Source organism: Perognathus longimembris, chromosome 13, assembly GCF_023159225.1.
Source record: "Perognathus longimembris pacificus isolate PPM17 chromosome 13, ASM2315922v1, whole genome shotgun sequence".
Classification (NCBI taxonomy): Eukaryota; Metazoa; Chordata; class Mammalia; order Rodentia; family Heteromyidae; genus Perognathus; species Perognathus longimembris.
In genome coordinates, this window is record NC_063173.1 from 57,163,946 (window position 1) to 57,182,633 (window position 18,688).

At 54.5% G+C, this 18,688-nt stretch overlaps 2 protein-coding genes across 2 annotated transcripts; both read left to right on the forward strand.

Moving 5' to 3' along the window:
• Positions 1-2,442: 2,442 nt before the first annotated feature.
• LOC125361167 (cytochrome c oxidase subunit 8A, mitochondrial) lies at positions 2,443-4,734 on the forward strand. Its single transcript, XM_048359387.1, has 2 exons — positions 2,443-2,638; positions 4,407-4,734. Exons 1-2 carry the CDS (start codon positions 2,525-2,527, stop codon positions 4,500-4,502), a joined length of 210 nt encoding a protein of 69 aa, XP_048215344.1. The 5' UTR covers positions 2,443-2,524; the 3' UTR covers positions 4,503-4,734.
• Positions 4,735-10,455: 5,721 nt separating this feature from the next.
• Positions 10,456-18,463, forward strand: Otub1 (OTU deubiquitinase, ubiquitin aldehyde binding 1). Its single transcript, XM_048359386.1, has 7 exons — positions 10,456-10,570; positions 13,455-13,516; positions 13,770-13,868; positions 17,376-17,494; positions 17,596-17,680; positions 17,788-17,982; positions 18,093-18,463. The coding sequence occupies exons 1-7, from the start codon at positions 10,513-10,515 to the stop codon at positions 18,288-18,290; spliced, it is 816 nt and encodes a 271-aa protein (XP_048215343.1). The 5' UTR covers positions 10,456-10,512; the 3' UTR covers positions 18,291-18,463.
• The last annotated feature ends 225 nt before the right edge of the window (positions 18,464-18,688 follow it).

Genomic DNA, 18,688 nt, shown 5'->3' on the forward strand with positions numbered 1-18,688 from the left:
AAGGCTAGCACTCTGCCACTTGAGCCACAGCACCACTTCTGGCCATTTTCTGTATATGTGGTGCTGGGGACTCGAACCCAGGGCCTCATGTATATGAGGCAGGCACTCTTGCCACTAGGCCATATCCCCAGCCCCTGATTTTTGTTTTTAAACAATATTTAAATGTTCCTGTTTGTGTATGTGCCAGGACTGAGGCAGGAAATTGGCCTGGGTGCTGTCCCTTAGCTTTTTCTGCTCAAAGCTAGTAGCACTCTACCACTTGAGCCATAGCTCCATTTCTGGCTTTTTGGTAGCTTATTGAAGATATATTTCAGACTTTGCTGCATGGGCTGTCTTTGAGCACAATACTCTGACTTCAGCCTCCTGAGTAGCTAGGATTAAGAGCTGGAGACACCAGTGCTTGGCTTTAATGATGTTTTTTATAGCAGGTGCTTAAAACTGCTTTGGCTGCCTCCAAGCCCAGTAAACCAATTAGGAAATGGGCAAAGGAGCTAAAGAGAGACTTCACAAGAGAAGAGATAAAAAATGGCAAAGAAACATATGAGGAAATGTTCAACATCCCTGGCAGTAAAGGAAATGCAAATAAAAACAACCCTGAGATACCACCTCACCCCAGTTAGAATGGCCTATACTCTGAACTCAGGCAACAACAAATGCTGGAGGGGGTGCGGGGAAAGAGGAACCCTTCTCCATTGTTGGTGGGAGTGCAAATTAGTACAGCCACTTTGGAGAACAGTATGGCGGTTCCTCAAAAAGCTCAACGTAGGCATACCCTATGACCCAGCTATACCACTCCTAGGCTTCTATCCTAAACAACAGGTCCCAAGATATAAAAAAAGACATCTGCACTTCCATGTTTATCACTGCACAATTCACAATAGCCAAAATATGGAAACAACCCAGATGCCCCTCCACAGATGAATGGATCCAAAAAATATGGTACCTAACACAATGGAATACTACATAGCAATTAGAAATGGTGAAATATTGTTATTCGCAGGGAAATGGTCAGAACTTGAGCAAATAATGTTGAGTGAGACAAGCCTAGAACACAGAAAACAAAGGGACATGATCTCCCTGATATATGACTGTTAAGGTGGGGGGGAGGGGAGACAGTAGAGACCAGGTCTGGAAACCAACAAAAGCTTCTTGTCAAATGGTATTTCCCACAGGTTTGGGTCAGTGACCCTACATTATGTAACTAAAACCAAACAACTACTCAATATATAAAGGTCAAAAATTGACTTCTCAGTGGATCACAATAGCTCAAAAGCTATGTATGTGCGTTCATTTAAGACTATTGTCGACATAGTGTCTATTGTCGACAATACATATAAAGCCCTAGGAGAATTTCCTTTGGCGTAGGCCACGTGGCTACTGTATATGTTCTTGGTACATTGTGTATTGGGAAGGGAAAGAAAAACAGGGTGTAAGATATCACAAGAAATGTACACACTGCCCTACTATGTAACTGTACCCCTTTTGCACAACAACTTGTCAAAATTTTTTTGTTTAATTAATAAATTACTTAAAAAAAACTGCTTTGGCTGAAAAGCACTGACTCCTTCCTTGGGCCTGTGAATTAACTAAAAGCAGCAGAAAAGCTTGTCACCCCAGTGTCCGCCTTGGTGTGTGTTCTTGTTCTAAGCCATTCATTTTGCAGTCACCTTGGAACCCAGGAAAGACAGGGCTGATGAATAACAACTTTATGACTAAGGACCAGCCGTGCCTTCAGGAGAGACCATCCTCAAATTAGACACGATGAGGCTGCACAATCGAGGGAGGGGAGTGACAAGTGTACACATCTCAAGGGACCCAGATTGCTTCCCTCAATAACTTCCAGAACCAGGGAGAACCCAACGGAGACCATCAGCCAGGCCACATATAAGGGGCTGTTTGTGCATACCTTTTTGATCCTAGTTCTTTGTGTACTTGAACCTATAGCTCACTTCTGTACTGGGAGCGTGGCTGAAGGCCCAAGTGTTTGCTTCACCTCTTCCACAGCACTCGATGCCTTCTCTGCCTTTCACCGCCAAGGTCTTGCTTATTTGGTGTATGGGGGCAGTGACCAGAACCTAAAGGGGAATCTGGAGAGTGGAACTGGAGCCTCAGGCCGCCGGGTCCCTATCGCCACCGGGAGGGCGGAGGAAGGGGACATACAAAGGAATGACACTGGCTGCACTGCACCGAAGCTCAAGAGCTTTGTCAGGAGGTCCGGGCAGCAGCTCACCCCAGAACTGATGGGTATGAATGGAGGACTCAGGAGGGCCGTCTTGATTGGGTGACGGCAGCTGTCACTCAGGACAGTAGACGGTCCCCCAGGCAGGCTGTGGCCCAAGACGGGTCCCCGGGCTCCGCCTGCCGGCGGGAGGCCAGCGCTAATTGGCTGTTTCAGAGGCGCGTCCTGACGTCACTCCCAGCCAACTTCCGGGCCGGGCCCAGATCCGGGACTTCCGGCCCGTGTAGCCATTTTGCCTTCCTGACCTTGGGTCGCTGCGCTCGCCGTCTCCGGCCTCGCGCGGTCATGTCTGTCCTGACGCCGCTGCTGCTGAGGGGCCTCACGGGCTCGGCCCGGCGGCTGGTGGTGCCGCGCGCCCAGGTCCACTCGAAGCCGCCGCGGGAGCAGCTCGGGAGCGTGGTGAGGAGCGGGCCGGGAGGGCGGGAGGGCGCGGGGGGCGCAGACCAAGGGACGGGGCCCGGGGAGCCCCACGACCTCGGCCCAATCCCGGCGGCCCCCGACTCGCTACACACCCACGGACCAGGGGGGACCCCCGACGGCTGACAGCGACCGTCACGGCTGTGACCGGGGAGGGAGGGGTGAGGGGACCCCGGAGAGCATTCATCCCTGATGACAGTGGCACAACCCGGCCCTGAATGGCAGTCTTCAGAGTCGAGTCAGAGAGGCAGGGAGACCGACCATGAGTTCAAGCCAGCTTGGGCAACGTAGTAAGACTTGGTTTCCAAAACCAAACCTCTGGACGGGGCTTCAGCTCCGTGGTAGGTCATACGCTTTGCATGTGTCAGGATTGCGGATCCCCAGCACGACAAACAAAAAAGCCAGCTCGACCCCCCTCCTCCCCTTACCTAGAAGGAGCAAGAGAACTGAAATTCAGGAGCGTAAATTTCATCCGCACTTGTAGTGGCTCACACGCGTCATCCCTGTACCCCAACCTGGAGGGGCTGAAACAAGAGGAGCTCAAATTCCAGGGAGACCTTGTTTCAAAACTTAAAATAAATGCAAAAGGCCTGAAGGTGGGTTGGGGACATAGTTCACGTGTTAAAACCCTTGCCTAGCATGCACCGAGTCCTGGGTTCCAGCCCCAGCAGTGGAACACTCCAGCTGCCTCTATCCCTCCTCCCAGAGGTTGACCCAGCAGCCTTAGGTGGAAAGGAGGGAGATTTAGAGTAACTGGCCTATGTGACATTTCCAGGATGCACAGACCATCTTGAAAACAGGTTCAAATCCTCCATTTTGTCATCTGGCAATTTCTACATGGATCCTAACCCAAATTATCTCTCTGTTTCTGTCTCTCATCTCACTCTCCACAACTGACTTTTGTTGGATGTGCCCGTCCTCTGATTTGAACTCAGGTCCTGGACGTTGTTCTTGAGCTGCTACCATTTGAACCACAGCTCCACTTGAATCTTTTTGGTGGTTAGAGATAAGAGCTTTCCTGTGCATGCTGTCTTTGAGCGGAATCCTCAGATCTTAGCCACCTGAGCAGTTAGGATTACAGGCACTAGCCACCTGCTCCAGGTTATACAACTGAACTTTTACAACTAGACATAGACTTTGGATCTGTCATGTCCCTTCCTTGGAGCTTAGTGTGGGTCTCTATGTTTTGGTGCTGGAAACCTAGGCCCAGACGGGCTTCTTTTAAAGTGGTTATGTTGGACCTTCCCCTTACCACTGAGCCTGGGCTCTGAGTGGGGGGCTGAGGCTTGCTTTCCTTTTTCTGTGTGTCAGTACTGGGGCCTAAACTCAGGGCATGGGTGCTGACCCTTAGCCTTCACTCTAGGCTGGCGTCCTACTTGAGCCATACCTCTACTTAACCCAGCTTTATTTTACTTTATTGTTATTTTGGAGGTGATCTACAGTGAGGTTACATTTACATACATCAAGCAATAAGTACATTTGCTTTTGTACAGTGTCATCTGTCTCGGCCATATTCCCAGCCCCGTGTTCTCATTCCCTCTTGACCCAGCTTTTTTGCTAGTAAGGTGGAGATAAGAGTGTCATGGACTTTTCTCCCCAGGCTGGTTTCGAATCTCAGTCCTCAGTAAGATTACAGGTGTGAGCCACCTGCATGCAGGCTTTCTGAAGCCTGAAGACTGCCAGGATACTGGCAGGACCTGTGCCTGGAACAATCCTTGCCCTAAGACATCCTTTCTTGTGTTCTGTGTAGGATGTCGCCGCTGCACTCACCTCCTGCTTCCTGTGTTTCTTCCTGCCTGCGGGCTGGGTCCTGTCACATCTGGGAAACTACAAGAAGCGGGAGTAAAGGGGGCTGTGCTCCTGGAAGCTGTGACTAGACTACTCTCGCCGGCCCATTCTGATCATGGCTCCTGCATTTCTGGCTGGCCTTCCTGGATCATGTCCTTCAGCTCATCACCTCTTCTGCAATCATGACTTCCACCATAGCCTTGTGGTGACACCTGGAATCATGTATATTGATTGGCTCTGCTCTGTGGGGGCGCTCTGGTAACAATAAAGTCTACTTAAATCTCCAAAAACTCATCCTGCCTCCTGCCTGGCTCTCACCTCCACACAAGAGCTGAGGATGGAATGCAGAGGGGACGCCAGTGGTTAGGTCCTGTGTCCTTCAGCTGTACCTCTGTTCTTCCCTTCCACATGAGGGAAAACAAACCCTGCTGTGCCAGGCAGTCAGTCTCGCTCATCTCCAAGGTTGTTGGCTGTGCTAAGCACAAAGGGCATCTGTGTCCATGCATGCACACATGCAGGTCTGTCCCTCAGGGCCAGCTTGAGCTGGGAATCTTCTCTTCCCCCTTCCTGAGGTGCTCTTCCTGCCTGGCGGTAGGATACTTGTATCTTTCAAGTGCTAGGTTGGAACCCAAAGGCCACAAATGGCCCAGTTCTTATCACTAGCCTCTAGCTCTCATTATTACTATTTTATTATTCGCCAGTCCTGGGGCTTGAACTCAGGGCCTGAGCACTGCTCTTGGCTTTTTTTTTGCTCAAGGCTAGCACTCTATCTCTTGAGCTACAGCGCCATTTCCAGCTTTTTTTGTATATGTGGTGCTGAGGAAATGAACCCAGGGCTTCATGCATGCTAGGCAAGCGCTCTACCACTAGGCCACATTCCCAGCCCCCTATTATTTTTTTTGGAGGGGAGTGTTGCTGGTCCTGGGGCTTGAGCTCAGGACTGGGCAGTCAGTGAGTTTTTGTGCTCAAGGCTAGCACTCTACCACCTTAAACCACAGCTCTACTTCTGGTGTTCTGGCAGTTCATTAGAGATAAGTCTCATGGACTTCCCTGCAGGGCTGGCTTCACACTCAATTGTCAGGGCTCAGCCTCCTGAGTAGATAGGATTACAGGCGTGAGCCACCTGCACCCAGCTCCCTGAGGGTTTTTTTTTTTTTTTTTTGCCAGTCCTCCTGGGCCTTAGACTCAGGGCCTGAGCACTGTTCTTGGCTTGTTTTTGCTCAAGGCTAGCACTGTACCTCTTGAGCTACAGCGCCATTTCTGGCTTTTTTTGTATATGTGGTGCTGAGGAATCAAACCCAGGGCTTTGTGCGTGGAAGGCAAGCACTCTACTGTTAAGCCATATTCCCAGCCCCACCCTGAGCTTTTAAAAATTTTTTTTATCAAGACTAGTGCTTTACCATTTCCCATTTCCACTCACCCCCCCCCCCCACCCTCTTGGTTAATTGGGAGATAAGACTCTCAAGGACTTTCCTGCTTGGACTGGCTTCAGGCTTTGGTCCTCAGATCTTGGTCCTGAGTAGCTAGGATTACAGGTGATTACCGGCACCCGCAGCTCTGTTCATTTCTATCTGGTGTCCAGTAATGCTTGGGGGACCCAGAGCTTAGTGCTTGCCCAATGTGGTTTCCCTAAGGGCAAGAAGGTGCCCAGCTTCCTGAAGGCCACTTTCTTCCCATGCAGACTGCCATGTGACCAGGCTGAGGGGCGGGGTTGTGGGCGGCTGGGAGGAGCCACCAGGAGATCTGAAGGCTCCACTCAGACTGGGGTGCTAAGCCTGGGCTTCCACCTGCCATTCACAGTTCAGCAGCAGTCGAAGTGGCGCCCCCTCTCCCCCCACTGCATACATCACACAAGGAGCCTGTCCTGCTCACAGTCACTCCTGTCACCATTACCTCCTGGGGTGGTGGAACTGCAGCAGGGGTGGCCTGGGCCATTCTGACTGGGCCTCTGCTGTTCAGGAGAGGGGTGGGGTGGGGGAGTGGGGGCTCCAAGGTGCTTTCCTCCGGCTATGGATACCGACTGCGTGTTGGTCTCAGCCTGGGGGCTGCCTCAGAGAAGGATGTGTTTCTATGGTAACTCTACCATCCTGCTAAGGATCTGAGCAGGTGGCTCTCATTTTTGGGCCCCTGCAATGTAGAGTGATGGGTGACAGTCCGCCATCCCAAAGCACCGCTCCTGCCTCGCGTGGCCTGCTGGGACGGTGGGGGAGAGCAGAGGCTGGCTGCAGGCAGGTCCTCTGAGCTCTTCCAGCACGCATGGCCTCAGGCCCTCCCCACTCACCAGCCTGCAGTCTGGTCACCTTTTTTTGGGTCTCTTACCCTCAACTGAGTTAGGACTCTAGAGCAGATCCCTAGAGAAAAAGCAGGCTTTGAGCCGTTAGTGTCTTTTTTGTGTATCTGCTTGTCCTGAGGCTTGAACTCAAGACCCGGGCACTGTTCCTAAGTGTCTTAGGTTCTTAATTGTAGATAAGAGTCTTATGGACTGTTCCTATCTGGGCTGGCTTCAAACTGCAATCCTCAGATCTCAGCCTCCTGAGTAACTAGGAATACAGATGCCTGGCCTTGGCTTTTTTTAAATTCTTTTTTGTCAGTTCTGGGGCTTGAATTCGGCCTGAGCACTGTCCCTGGCTTCATTCTGCTCAAGGCTAGCACTCTACACTTGAGCCATGGCGCCACTTTTGGCTTTTTCTATAGATGGGGTGCTGAGGAATCGAACCCAGGGTTTCATGTATATGAGGCAAGCACTCTACCACTAGGCCATATTCCCAGCCCTCCCACCCCCTTTTTTAAGATAAAACAGGGCTGGGATGTAGCTCAGTGGCAAAATGCTTGCCTAGCAAGTGCAACATGTTGGGCTTAATCCTCAGTTCCAAAAGACAAAAAAGACCAAAAACCAATAGCTAAAAAATAGCAACAGGGGCTGGGAATGTGGCTTGGTGGTAGAGTGCTTGCCTAGCATGTATGAAGCCCTGGGTTCGATTTCTCAGCATTACATGAACAGAAAAAGCCGGAAGTGGAGCTGTGGCTCAAATGGTAGAGTGCTAGCCTTGAGCAAAAAAGAAATCAGGGACAGTGCTCAGGCCCTGAGTCCAAGCCCCAGGACTGGCAGGGGGCGGGGCCGAGGGGGAAGCAACAACAACAACAAAAAACTCCAGATTGGGGGAGGGAAGGGAAAGGGGGAGGGGGGAGGGGGAATGAGGGACAATGTAACAAACAGTACAAGAAATGTATCCAATGCCTAATGAATAAAACTGTAACCTCTCTGTAATTCAGTTTGATAATAAAAACTTAAAAAACAAACCCAGAAAACAGTTGCTAGGAGCCCAAGGCTCATACTTGTAATCCTAGTCAGACTCAGAAGGCTAAAATCTAGAGATAGAAGTTCAAAGACAGACATGCAGGAAAATCCATGAGACTCCAATTAATTACTAAAAAAGCTTCAAATGGAAATGTGGCTCAAGGCAAAATGCCAGCCTTGAACAAAAAAGCTAAGGGACAATGCCCAGGCTCTGAGTTCAAGAAGTTCTAGTACAGGCACAAAATAAATAAACACAATGAATTAAAAATAAAAATGGCCGGGAGCCAATGACTCACGCCTGTAATCCTATCTACTCGGGAGGTTGAGATCTAAGGATCATGGTTCAAAGTCAGCTGGGGCAGGAAAGTCTGTGAGACTCTTACCTCCAATTAACCACCATAAAACCAGAAGTGGTATTGTGGCTCAAGTGGTAGAGCACTAGCTTTGAGCTGAAGAGCTCAGGGACAGCACCCAGGCCCAGAGTTCAAGCCCCACAACCCACAATTAAAGTAGTTAATTAATAACTTAATAAATAAATTAATTAAAGACAAAGTCTCACTATCATGTAGACCATGATGGTCTCCAACTCCTCCAGCCTCTGCCTCCTGAGTGGGGAGATGATAGGAATGTACCACAACTAGCATGAGTGGCACCTTGTGTCCTGGTCACATGCCTGACACCTGCTATGATGTTAGCAAGTGCATGCTGAGGCTCTGGTGTGAGGCTGGCCTGGCCATTTGCCATATGACTTGGGGTGAGTCATCTGGTCTCTCTTAGCTTCAGTTTTCAGGTGGGCAAAATCATGTAGGCAGAATAACTCCCAGCTGTAATCCCTGAAACCATGAATAGGCTTTTTTTTTACATGGCAAAGGCGATTTTGCAGATGTGATTAAGGCTAAAGGCCTTGAAATGGGAGATTATCCCGGATGAATCTGAGCAGGACCAGTGTGAGCATCGGTCCTTGCTGATTTCAGACGGAGGAAGTGGGCCATGAGCCAAGGGATAGAGGCCTCCAGAAACTGGGAAGAGACATACCACTGTGGGCCCTGCATGTCGCCAACCGGGGGAGGAGGAAGCAGATTCCGTCTGAACCTTGACTTTAGTCCTTGAAACCCAGACTGCTGACCTCCAGAGCTGTAAGATGAGAAGAGAGTCTTGGAGGCATGGGCCCTCAGGAGGGGCTGGCTACAGGCTGACTGGACCTCAAGGACAGAAAGTGACCTAAATATAAGGCAGTCACAAGAGGATGGAGTGTGGGAGCTACCTTTGCCGTGTATGTGTGGGAGGCGCTCCTTTTCCCCTCTGGCCCTCGCCTGCTTGTTTTCTGCCTCAGGTGGCCTGATTGGGGCACCCCAGTTGATTCCACTGAGGTACAGCCACTGCTGAGCTGTCATCCCGGATCCAAGTCTCCCTAGACCCCAATTTCAGGGCTGATTGCCTGTTGTCCTCTGTGGATATAATAGGGGAGCTCCCAACACTCTGCCAGGGGATAGGCAAGTGGCTGTGCCTGACACACACACACGTCTGCCCTAGAAAAGAGAGCTGCACCGGGAGCCTCTATTTGGCCACGGCTTCCTGTTGAGATTGTGTCAGTGCTGGGACCCATGTCATGCTCTTCCCCTTGGGCCAGTGTATCCCCTTCCACTGACAAGTGTGAGGTACCTGCAGAGAAGCTGGGTCCCTGGGTCCTTAAGGGGCCTCCTCCTCTCCTGGGATGTGAGACTCTCTAGGTTCCAGCCAGGGGGGGCAGTGTGTGGTGTGAGGAGGCAGCCTAAACCCACTCACCAAAGCAGACTGTCGACTCTTGTTAGAGGCCCTGGGTAGTCAGGGCAAATAGCAGGGAACCATTGGTGGGATGGCAACTTAGAAAGCTGAGACAAATACCTGGGGCGGTGCAAGACGCCTGGACAATCTGCAGGTGGATGTATGTGTTTATTTATGACTTGCTGGTCCCGGGGCCTGAACAACAGCACCACTTCCAGCTTTTTCTGAGAAGTTTATTGGAGAGAAGAGTCTCATTTGGGGCTGGAAATGTGGCTTAGCGGTAGAGCGCTCGCCTCGCATGCACGAAGCCCTGGGTTCCACTGCTCAGCACCACACACACAGAAAAGGCCACAAGTGGCGCTGTGGCTCAAGTGGTAGAGCGCTAGCCTTGAGCACAGAGAGGCTCAGGGACAGCGCCCAGGCCCTGAGTTCAAGCCCCAGGACCGGCAAGAAAAAGAAAGTACGGGCAATGTCCCAATGAAAGTCCTCGGTACAAAAATAATAGGAAATGTTCCTTCTTTTTCACGACCAGAAGGACACGGGGCCCGCAGGCGGCTAAAGCCTCCAGAGGAGGCCGGGGCTGGCGCGGCGCAGGCCTCACTTCCGGTGTGCGGGCCCCGCGCTCCGCACTGCGGCCGCCGGCGAGGGCCGCAGAAGCCCGCGCAGGCGTGCTCACCTCCCCAACACAACCTGCGTTTCAAGCTCCAGAGAACGGGAAGCAGAAACGGCTTCGGAAGACACTACTCACCCCGGGGAGCCTTCGGAGCGTGTGCGGGGTGGAAGCGCGGGCCGGAGGCGCGGGCCGGGGCGGCCGGGCTCTCTCCGAGGCACGGGCCCGCACGCCGGCGGCTGCAATAGGGCCGAGCGGGTGTCCATCAGCTGACAACCACTCAGGGGATCCCGTCGTTAGGGGCGTTGCCAACGAAGGGGTCGAGGGGAGGGATCACTTCCGGGCGGAGGGCGACTGGTAACCCGGAAGCGCTCGACAGTGCGGCGCTGTTTAAAGATGGCGGCGGAGGAACCTCAGCAGCAGAAGCAGGAGCCGCTGGGCAGCGACTCCGAAGGTACAAACCGAGGGAGGGATGCCCAGCCCGGGCTGACGGGGTTGAGGCCCGGAAGACTGTTCCCGAGGAGGTTGAGGAGGCAGAGCCGAGAAGGCGGGCCGGGAACGCCGCGCGCGGGCTGCCCCGTCCTCCTCTGCCGCCTTCTCCCCTCCCCCTCACAATGGAAAGAGACGCCGCCGCCACCTCGACCCCCGGGCGGGCGGGCGGGCCCGCGGCGCTTCTTCCCGGCGCGCGCCGGGGCGGGGCCTAGGCCGCCACGCCCTCGGCTCGGCCCCTCCGCGCCAGAGCGGGTGCGGGATCCCGGATCCGGTCCGCCCGGCTCCTCGCAGTCACGCCGAGGCCTAGGCCCCGACGAGCCGCCGCCTTCTGCCGAGCAGCCGGCGCCCGCAGGGCGTCGGGTGACGCGGGGCTGCGGAGCCCAGGAGGCCCGGCGGGCCGCCGAGGTCGCTGAAGGCCCTGGTTCTCGGGGGCTGCGGCCTTGCCCCTTGTTTTGGTCTTGCAGCCTCTTTGCGGCCGGCCTAGTCTTTGTTTTCTTAGCTCCGTTTTGAGAAGATGAGACTTTCAAAAGCCCATCGTTCACTCTCTTCCACCCAAGAGTTGGGGCCGACTGAGTAGATGTAGTCCCTGATGTAAAGACTGGGTTCAGCCCAGATGGGAACCTGGGATGGTCAGATCTAAAAGGATTGACCTTAGAAGCCATTGGGCACACACTGTCTCCCCACTCTGGCCCCCAAGAAGAGACTCGTTTATGTCCAAGGAACTTGGTTGCAGGCCCCCTGTTCTCTCCCACAGTGGGCCCGCTCAATTCGCGGATGACTCTAGAACACTCTTAGATACCTACCACCTGCTGTCATGAATCTCGTGATATTTCGGTGCAAGGGAGGTGGTGGTGATGTTACCCCATTTTACATGAGAGGCAAGAGGGTTTGCTTTGAGGTGGCAGGGGAAGTGTGGGAAGAGCTCAGGCATGGAGCAGACGAATTGGGGACACCTCTTTACTGGATATGACCTTGGGAAGATAGATTACTTCAGCTTTTTGCATTTGTTACTTATAATATGGGCACATTAGTTAATAGCTTGGACAGCAGGAGGAGGAAGGGTGTGACCCAGTGAAGAGCTGGCTAACGGAATACGTCATCCAGCCCAGGACTCCACCTCCCCACTTTACTTTCCTCAAGACACTCTGAGGAGAGCATTCTCAGGCTGCTGCTACAAAGTGGAGTGAAAGGAGTAAGGTGTTAGGGGCAGAAGAGCATGCCTTGAGGAAATCACCTTTACCTCACTTTTTTTTTTTTTTTTTTGCCAGTCCTGGGGCTTGGGACTCAGGGCCAGAGCTTTTTTATTTTTTTTCCCTGTTCATGTGGTGCTGAGGAATCGAACCCAGGGCTTCGTGTGTGCTAGGCAAGGACTCTACTGCTAAGCCACATTCCCAGCCTCTTTACCTCATCATCATCATCATCATTATTATTATTATTGGCCAGTCCTGGGGCTTGAACTCAGGGCCTGAGCACTGTCCCTGGCTTTATTTATTTATCTATTTATTTTTTCTCAAGTCTAGTGCTCTACCACTTGAACCATAGCTCCACGTGCAGCTTTTTGGTGGTTAATAAGAATCTCAAATTTTTTTGTTGGCCATGAGGCTTGAACTTATTTATGGCCTGGGCACCGTCCCTGAGCTCTTTTCACTCAATGCTAGTGCTCTACCACTTTGAGCCATAGTTCTACTTTTGGTTTTTGGTGGTAAACTGGAGATAAGAGTCTCCACAGACTTTCCTTCCTGAGCTAGTTTTGAACCGTGATCATCATATCTCAGCCTCCTAAGTACCTAGGATTACTGACGTGCACCATCAGTGATGGGCTCCCACTTTTTTTTTTTTTTTTTTTGCCAGTTCTGGGGCTTGGACTCAGGGCCTGAGCACTGTCTCTGAGCCTCTTTGTGTTCAGGGCTAGTGCTCTTCCACTTGAGCCACAGTGGTACTTCCATTTTTTGAGTGATTAATTGGAAATAAGAGTGCTTGGTCTGGTTTCAAACCATGATCCTCAGATCTCAGCCTCCTGAGTAGCTAGGATTACAGGTGTGAGTCACCAGTGTTCCTCCTCCTCCTCCTCCTCCTCCTCCTCCTCCTCCTCCTCCTCCTCCTCCTCCTCCTCCTCTCCTCCTCCTCCTCCTCCTCCTCCTCCTCCTCCTCCTCCTCCTCCTCCTCCTCCTCCTCCTCCCTCCCCGCCCCCCTCTTTCTGAAGGGGAGTTTTCTAGGCTCAAGGAATCTAACCGCAGCCTCCTGAGTGCTAAGACTACAGGTGTTCATCACCACCTGCAACTAAGCTTTCATTTCTTTCTTTCTTTTTTCTTTTTTTTTTTGGTTAGTGGTGGGGCTTGAACTCTGGGCCTGGATGCTGTCCCTGACAGCTCGACAGCTCAAGGCTAGCATTCTACTACTTGAGCCACTTCTGACTTTCTGGTAGTTGGAGATAAGAATCTCAGGGACTTTCCTGCCTGGGCTGGCTTCAAACCTGGATCCTCAGATCTCAGCTTCCTGAGTAGCTAGGGTGACAGGCGTGAGCCACTGATGCCCAGCTCTTATTTTGAAACAGCATATAAAGCCAACCCAGAACTCAAACTCATGATCCTCCTGCCTCAGCCTCCTAAGTGCTGGGATTACAGTGTGCATCATCTACCTTGTGACCTCCTTATTTTATTGATGAGGAAATGAAACCCCAGGAGGGGAGCAATTTTGCCCAGAGTACACAGTGGGGGGTGGAGCCAATTATAAGACACATGCTTCCAGATTTCCAACCCGCTGGCCCGCTCCCAGGCTGCTCAGTTCCCAGCTTGCAGGGAGATGTCCAGGCTGGTAACCCTTGGCGCTTTTTCTCCCTTTTCTAGGTGTGAACTGTCTGGCCTATGATGAAGCCATCATGGCTCAGCAGGACCGAATTCAGCAAGAGGTGAGGGACTGGAAGGGGGTAGGGCTTAGCCAGGGACTGCCTGGGGCCTGCACTGTCCGGGCCTGAGGCCTGTTGTCCGCCTCTACTTTGGAAGCCCTGTCCTCTCCAGCCTGTGCTAGGCCCTGGATGCCTTCATGGGAGTCAGTGTGCCATTGGGGAACCAGCTTAGCAGCCCTCTCGTAGGTGTTCTGGCTGCTGGGCATGGGTCCCTCTGGCCCTCTGCCAGAGCATGATGAATTTCTGCCTCCTGCAGATTGCGGTGCAGAACCCTCTGGTGTCGGAGCGGCTGGAGCTCTCGGTGCTGTACAAGGAGTATGCCGAGGATGATAACATCTACCAACAGAAGATCAAGGTGGGGCCTGGCTGGCGGCGGCAGGAGCGGCCTGCTAGGGTCTGAGGGCTAGAGTACTCCTAGTTCTTGTATTGTGCAGGATCTGGGTTCTGACCTTGATTCAAATCCAGACTGTCCCTCTGTAGCTGGCTGTGTCCCCTGTGGCCCTTCAGAGTCATGGCATGCTCCCCTGTAAAGTCAGCAGGGAAGGGATCTGTCTGTGGGCGCCTCCGATTTCGAGGGAGATGGAGGTCAGATGGAAGGAGGTGCTGGCTGCAGCCACCCTCAGTGCCCAGTGAGGAGCTCATCTGGCTGGCTCCTTCTGGGTGGAGCAGGAGGAGAGCACAGGAGCAGGCCTGTAGCCTGTCTCCTGGGGGTCCATGTGGAGGGGAGACAGATGAGGGAGGAAGAAGCCCGGCCACAGTTCTCTCCTGGGCTCCGCTGCCTTTCCACCTACCTCCTGGGGCCATGGGCGGAGGTCTGTTGGAGTGTGGTTCAGTAGGCACAGCACGGGGTTTAGTGAACCTCACTCTTTTCTTCCATCCCTAAAGATGAGAGGTGCTTAGATCCCTCCACCTAGACGAGCGGCCTTGGATGGCCAAGCAGGTGATCAAGTGAGTGGAGCCGGCCGGTAGGCACATGGGGAGGGCACCACAGTGCAGAAGCAGCCACACATGGCAGAGAGTGCCAGTACTGCCTCTCCCTCATGAAATGTCACTTGCAGGCGTTGGCAGCTAGTCCACGCTAACAGTGTTGTGTGGGGATGAGGGGGTGGAGAGCCCAGCGGTGGGTGCATCTCCAGCACCCTCCACACCCTGGGTTCATTCCCCCATACCAGGAAAACAGCTGAAGGCCAGGTAGTTTTGCGGGATCTGTGATCTGCTCGTATTCCCTGCTCAGGGTGTTTTGGGGGTGCCCCGCAAAGGCCTGTGGGAGATGCAAGCCACTAGCTTTGGAGCCCACAGACCTCAGTTCAGGTATGGGCCTCTACTCATTAGGGCTGTTTGCTTCTCTCTCCCTGGTAGGAGGGGTGTCCCACCTCGGAGCTGTGTGGCTAGCAGACTGGGGCTCCCGTTTCCAGGGCTACCCTGATAAGACTGACAAGGAAAAGAAGCCTTGAGTATTTTTTTTCCCCCCTTTGGTCAGTCATGGGGCTTGAGCTCAGGACCTGGGCACTGCCCCTGAGCTCTTTTGCTCAAGGCTGGCACTATATCACTTTGAGCCACAGTTCTGCTCCCAGTTTTTCTAGTGTTTAATTGGAGATAAGGATTGTCATAGACTGTCCCGCCTGGGTTGGCTTTGAACCACAATCCTCAGATCTCAGCCTCCTGAGTAGCTAGGATGACAGGTGTGAGCCCCTGGCACCTGGTAGGTCCTTGACTCTTCCTGCTAGGCCATTCATCAAGTGGTCGGCTATCCGGAGCAGACTGTTTGCAGAGTTCCTTGGCACGCAACCCACCCATTCTGTGTGCTGTGCCCAGCTCACCTCCCAGAGAGGGCAATGACCCCTACTGACTGGCCCCTGTGCAGAGTGGGCCTCGGCGGTGGGGGGGGGGGGGGGCAGGAGCACGCAGCAGAGCACCGGAGAGAGTGCTGGTGCGGGAGCAAGCTTAGTGCCCAGTGGGCTGCTGGAGGCGGGGCTGGCACACGCAGCCTCTCGTGCTTCCTGGTGCTGGAGAAGGGGGGCTACGGATTGTGAGGCCCACAGTGCTGAAGGAGACAGCGGGAACCAGAACATGTGTGTGCTGGTGCAGACCTGTAATCCCAGCTCGAAGGATGCAGAGCAGGGGCCTGGGAATGTGGCTTAGTGGTAGAGTGCTTGCCTAGCATGCATGAAGCCCTCCCTGGGTTTGATTCCTCAGCACCACATAAGTAGAAAAAGTTGGAAGTGGTGCCGTGGCTCAAGTGGCAGAGTGCTAGCCTCCAGCGAAAAGAAACCAGGGACAGTGCTCAGACCTTGAGTTCAAGCCCCAGAACTGGCAAGAAAGAAAGGAAGCAGAGCAGGAAGGTTGTGAGTTCAAGGCCAGTCTAAGCTACATAGGGAGACCCTGTCCTATTACTCTCTCTTTCCCCAAAAAAGATTTGGTTGTCAGTGCTGCAGAGAGAAATAAGGAAGCACATACTGGGGACAGGAGGGTCGCAGTTTCAGATGCGGTGGGGGGAGGCCTGCCTGAGGAGGTGGCACTTGAGTAGTGCACTGAACGATGAGGGGGTGGGAGGGAGCGGGTGACAGGGGCGAGGCTCGGGTGAGGGGTGCACATGCGCAAAGGCAGCTGAAGGTGATGGGTGTCACATGCCACTTGCACCCTGGAGGGGGCCTGGTGGCGGCAGGGGGTGGTTTCCGTAGTGAGAAGCGTGGGTGCTGGACCTGCAGCAGGAGAGCCTCGGGGATGCGCTGTTGGGCAGATGTGGGCGAGCACGGGTTAGGGTGAGGGAGGTGGGCGGCGGCTGCGGGGCTGTGGGGCAGTGGGGAGAGGCGGGTGGAAAGCAGAAGGGCGGGGGTAAGCGTGAGGCCTCCTTAGCCCTGGGGTGCTCAGGTGGAGCCGTCACTGGGCGGGTGCGGCTGGCGGCGGGCCAGGCGGGTGGCATATCCATCCTGAAGGCAGAGGGGGGTGGGGTAGCCTGTGGGTGGGGGCACGGTGGCGACAACAGAGCTGCTGAAAGGCTGAGCGGGGGTGGGGGGGACTTTTTTCTTTCTTTTGCCAGTCCTGGGGCTTGGACTCGGGGCCTGAGCACTGTCCCTGGCTTCTTTTTGCTCAAGGCTAGCACTCTACCATGGGAGGACATTTTTGACCTTGACTGGGGCAAAAGCCTCCCAGAAGAGTTGTGACCTAGATGGTGTTAGTGTGCCGCCGGTGCGGGGCAGCGGGAGAGCAGAGGCGCCGCAGAATGGAGGACTCGCTGCAGGGGTGTCCTTGAGCCTGAGGAGGGCCAGGCCAGCTTCACAGTGGCCGGGACAGAGGGACAGGCAGGGGAGGAGGTGGCGATTCAAGGCTGTGGTCCGAGGGAGGGCTGGAGGGGAGGGGCCTGGGTGGGAGAGAGGCCCCCTGCCTGCCAGGCACTGCCAACAGCCCCTCACGCGAGGAGGTGGAGGAGACACAAGTCCCACTTGGGTAGGGACGAGGTGCAAGAGTGGAATGGAGCAGCAGGTGGGTTCGGGGGGCTGGAAGGAGGAGGAGCTGCTTAGCCTCAGAGGTCTGGGGATGGAGTGGCTGTGCAGACCTCTACCCAGTAGGAGTGGAGCCTACACCCCTGCTCTGATGTGTGCGCGTGGAAGGACTCAAGGGTAGCCAGCTGCAGCCAGCTGTGGGGCCTGGCTGCTCGTGGCTGCTTTGGCGGCACACGTGGCTAGAGCATACAAAAGTGCACTACTTCCTGGGGCTACTGGTGGGGGACTGGTTTTCAGTGGGCGCCCCTCAAAGGTGTGACCCGCCCTGGTGTGCACAGCCTTTGGCAGGGTCATTTCTGGGCCAGCCCTGCTTCCTGCTCTGGTTGCTGTTGATGGGTTGTTGGGGTGCTCCTCTGCAGGACCTCCATAAAAAGTACTCGTACATCCGGAAGACCAGGCCTGATGGGAACTGCTTCTACCGGGCGTTTGGCTTCTCCCACTTGGAGGCGCTGCTGGACGACAGCAAGGAGCTGCAGCGGTGAGGAGGGCGGAGCAGCCCCCCCCCAACTTCCACTTAATTTGGGGTGGCTTTTTCTGAGGGGGGACAGTGCTGACTGTCCACCTCACTTCCCCCCACAGGTTCAAGGCTGTGTCTGCCAAGAGCAAAGAGGACCTGGTGTCCCAGGGCTTCACTGAGTTCACAATCGAGGACTTCCACAACACGGTGAGCCCCACTCCTGCCTCCCACTGGCCCAGGGGTGGTTCCCCGGGCCCCGGTGGGGGTGAGCCCTCCGGCTCCCTCATCTTGCCTTTTGTGCCTCCGTGGGGCAGTTCATGGACCTGATCGAGCAGGTGGAGAAGCAGACCTCCGTAGCTGACCTGCTGGCCTCCTTCAATGACCAGAGCACCTCGGACTACCTCGTGGTCTACCTGCGGCTGCTCACCTCCGGCTACCTGCAGCGTGAGAGCAAGTTCTTCGAGCACTTCATCGAGGGCGGGCGGACTGTCAAGGAGTTCTGCCAGCAGGTGCCGCCCTCCCCCTCCTCGCCTTTGGCCGTGGGGCGGGTGCTCCTGGGTGACGGGCTGGGGCTCTGGGAGAGGTGTGGGAAGGGGTCTGACAGGCCCCTGTGCCGCAGGAGGTGGAGCCCATGTGCAAGGAGAGCGACCACATCCACATCATCGCCCTGGCCCAGGCTCTCAGCGTGTCCATCCAAGTGGAGTACATGGACCGCGGCGAGGGCGGCACCACCAACCCGCACGTCTTCCCCGAGGGCTCGGAGCCCAAGGTCTACCTGCTCTACCGGCCAGGACACTACGACATCCTCTACAAATAGGGCTGGCCGGCCGCCACCCTGCCTGCCTCCCCTCTGCCAGGCACTAGACATGTACAGAGGTTTTGGGTTTTTTTTTTCCTTATTTTTTTTGTGGTTGTAAATGGTCATATTTCACTTCCTCCCTCTTCCTGTCACAACCCTCCGTGTTTTATTAAAGGGGATGCTGGTGGTGAGTCACGTGTGTGCGTGTCCCTGCTCTGCTGCCCCTCCCGGCCCCTCCTGCTCTGTGTCTGGCTGCCCCCTCGCCCCGGGGGGATCCTTATGTCTTTCCACCTCCCAGCTTTTCCACCTGGAGCGGTTTTAGGTTAGGCCTTGGGGGGACCCCTTCTGGTTCCTTGGAGTTGTGTTTTCTTTCTTTGTAGACCTCTCTTCCCTCTGTAGCTGGCCCAGGGGCTTCC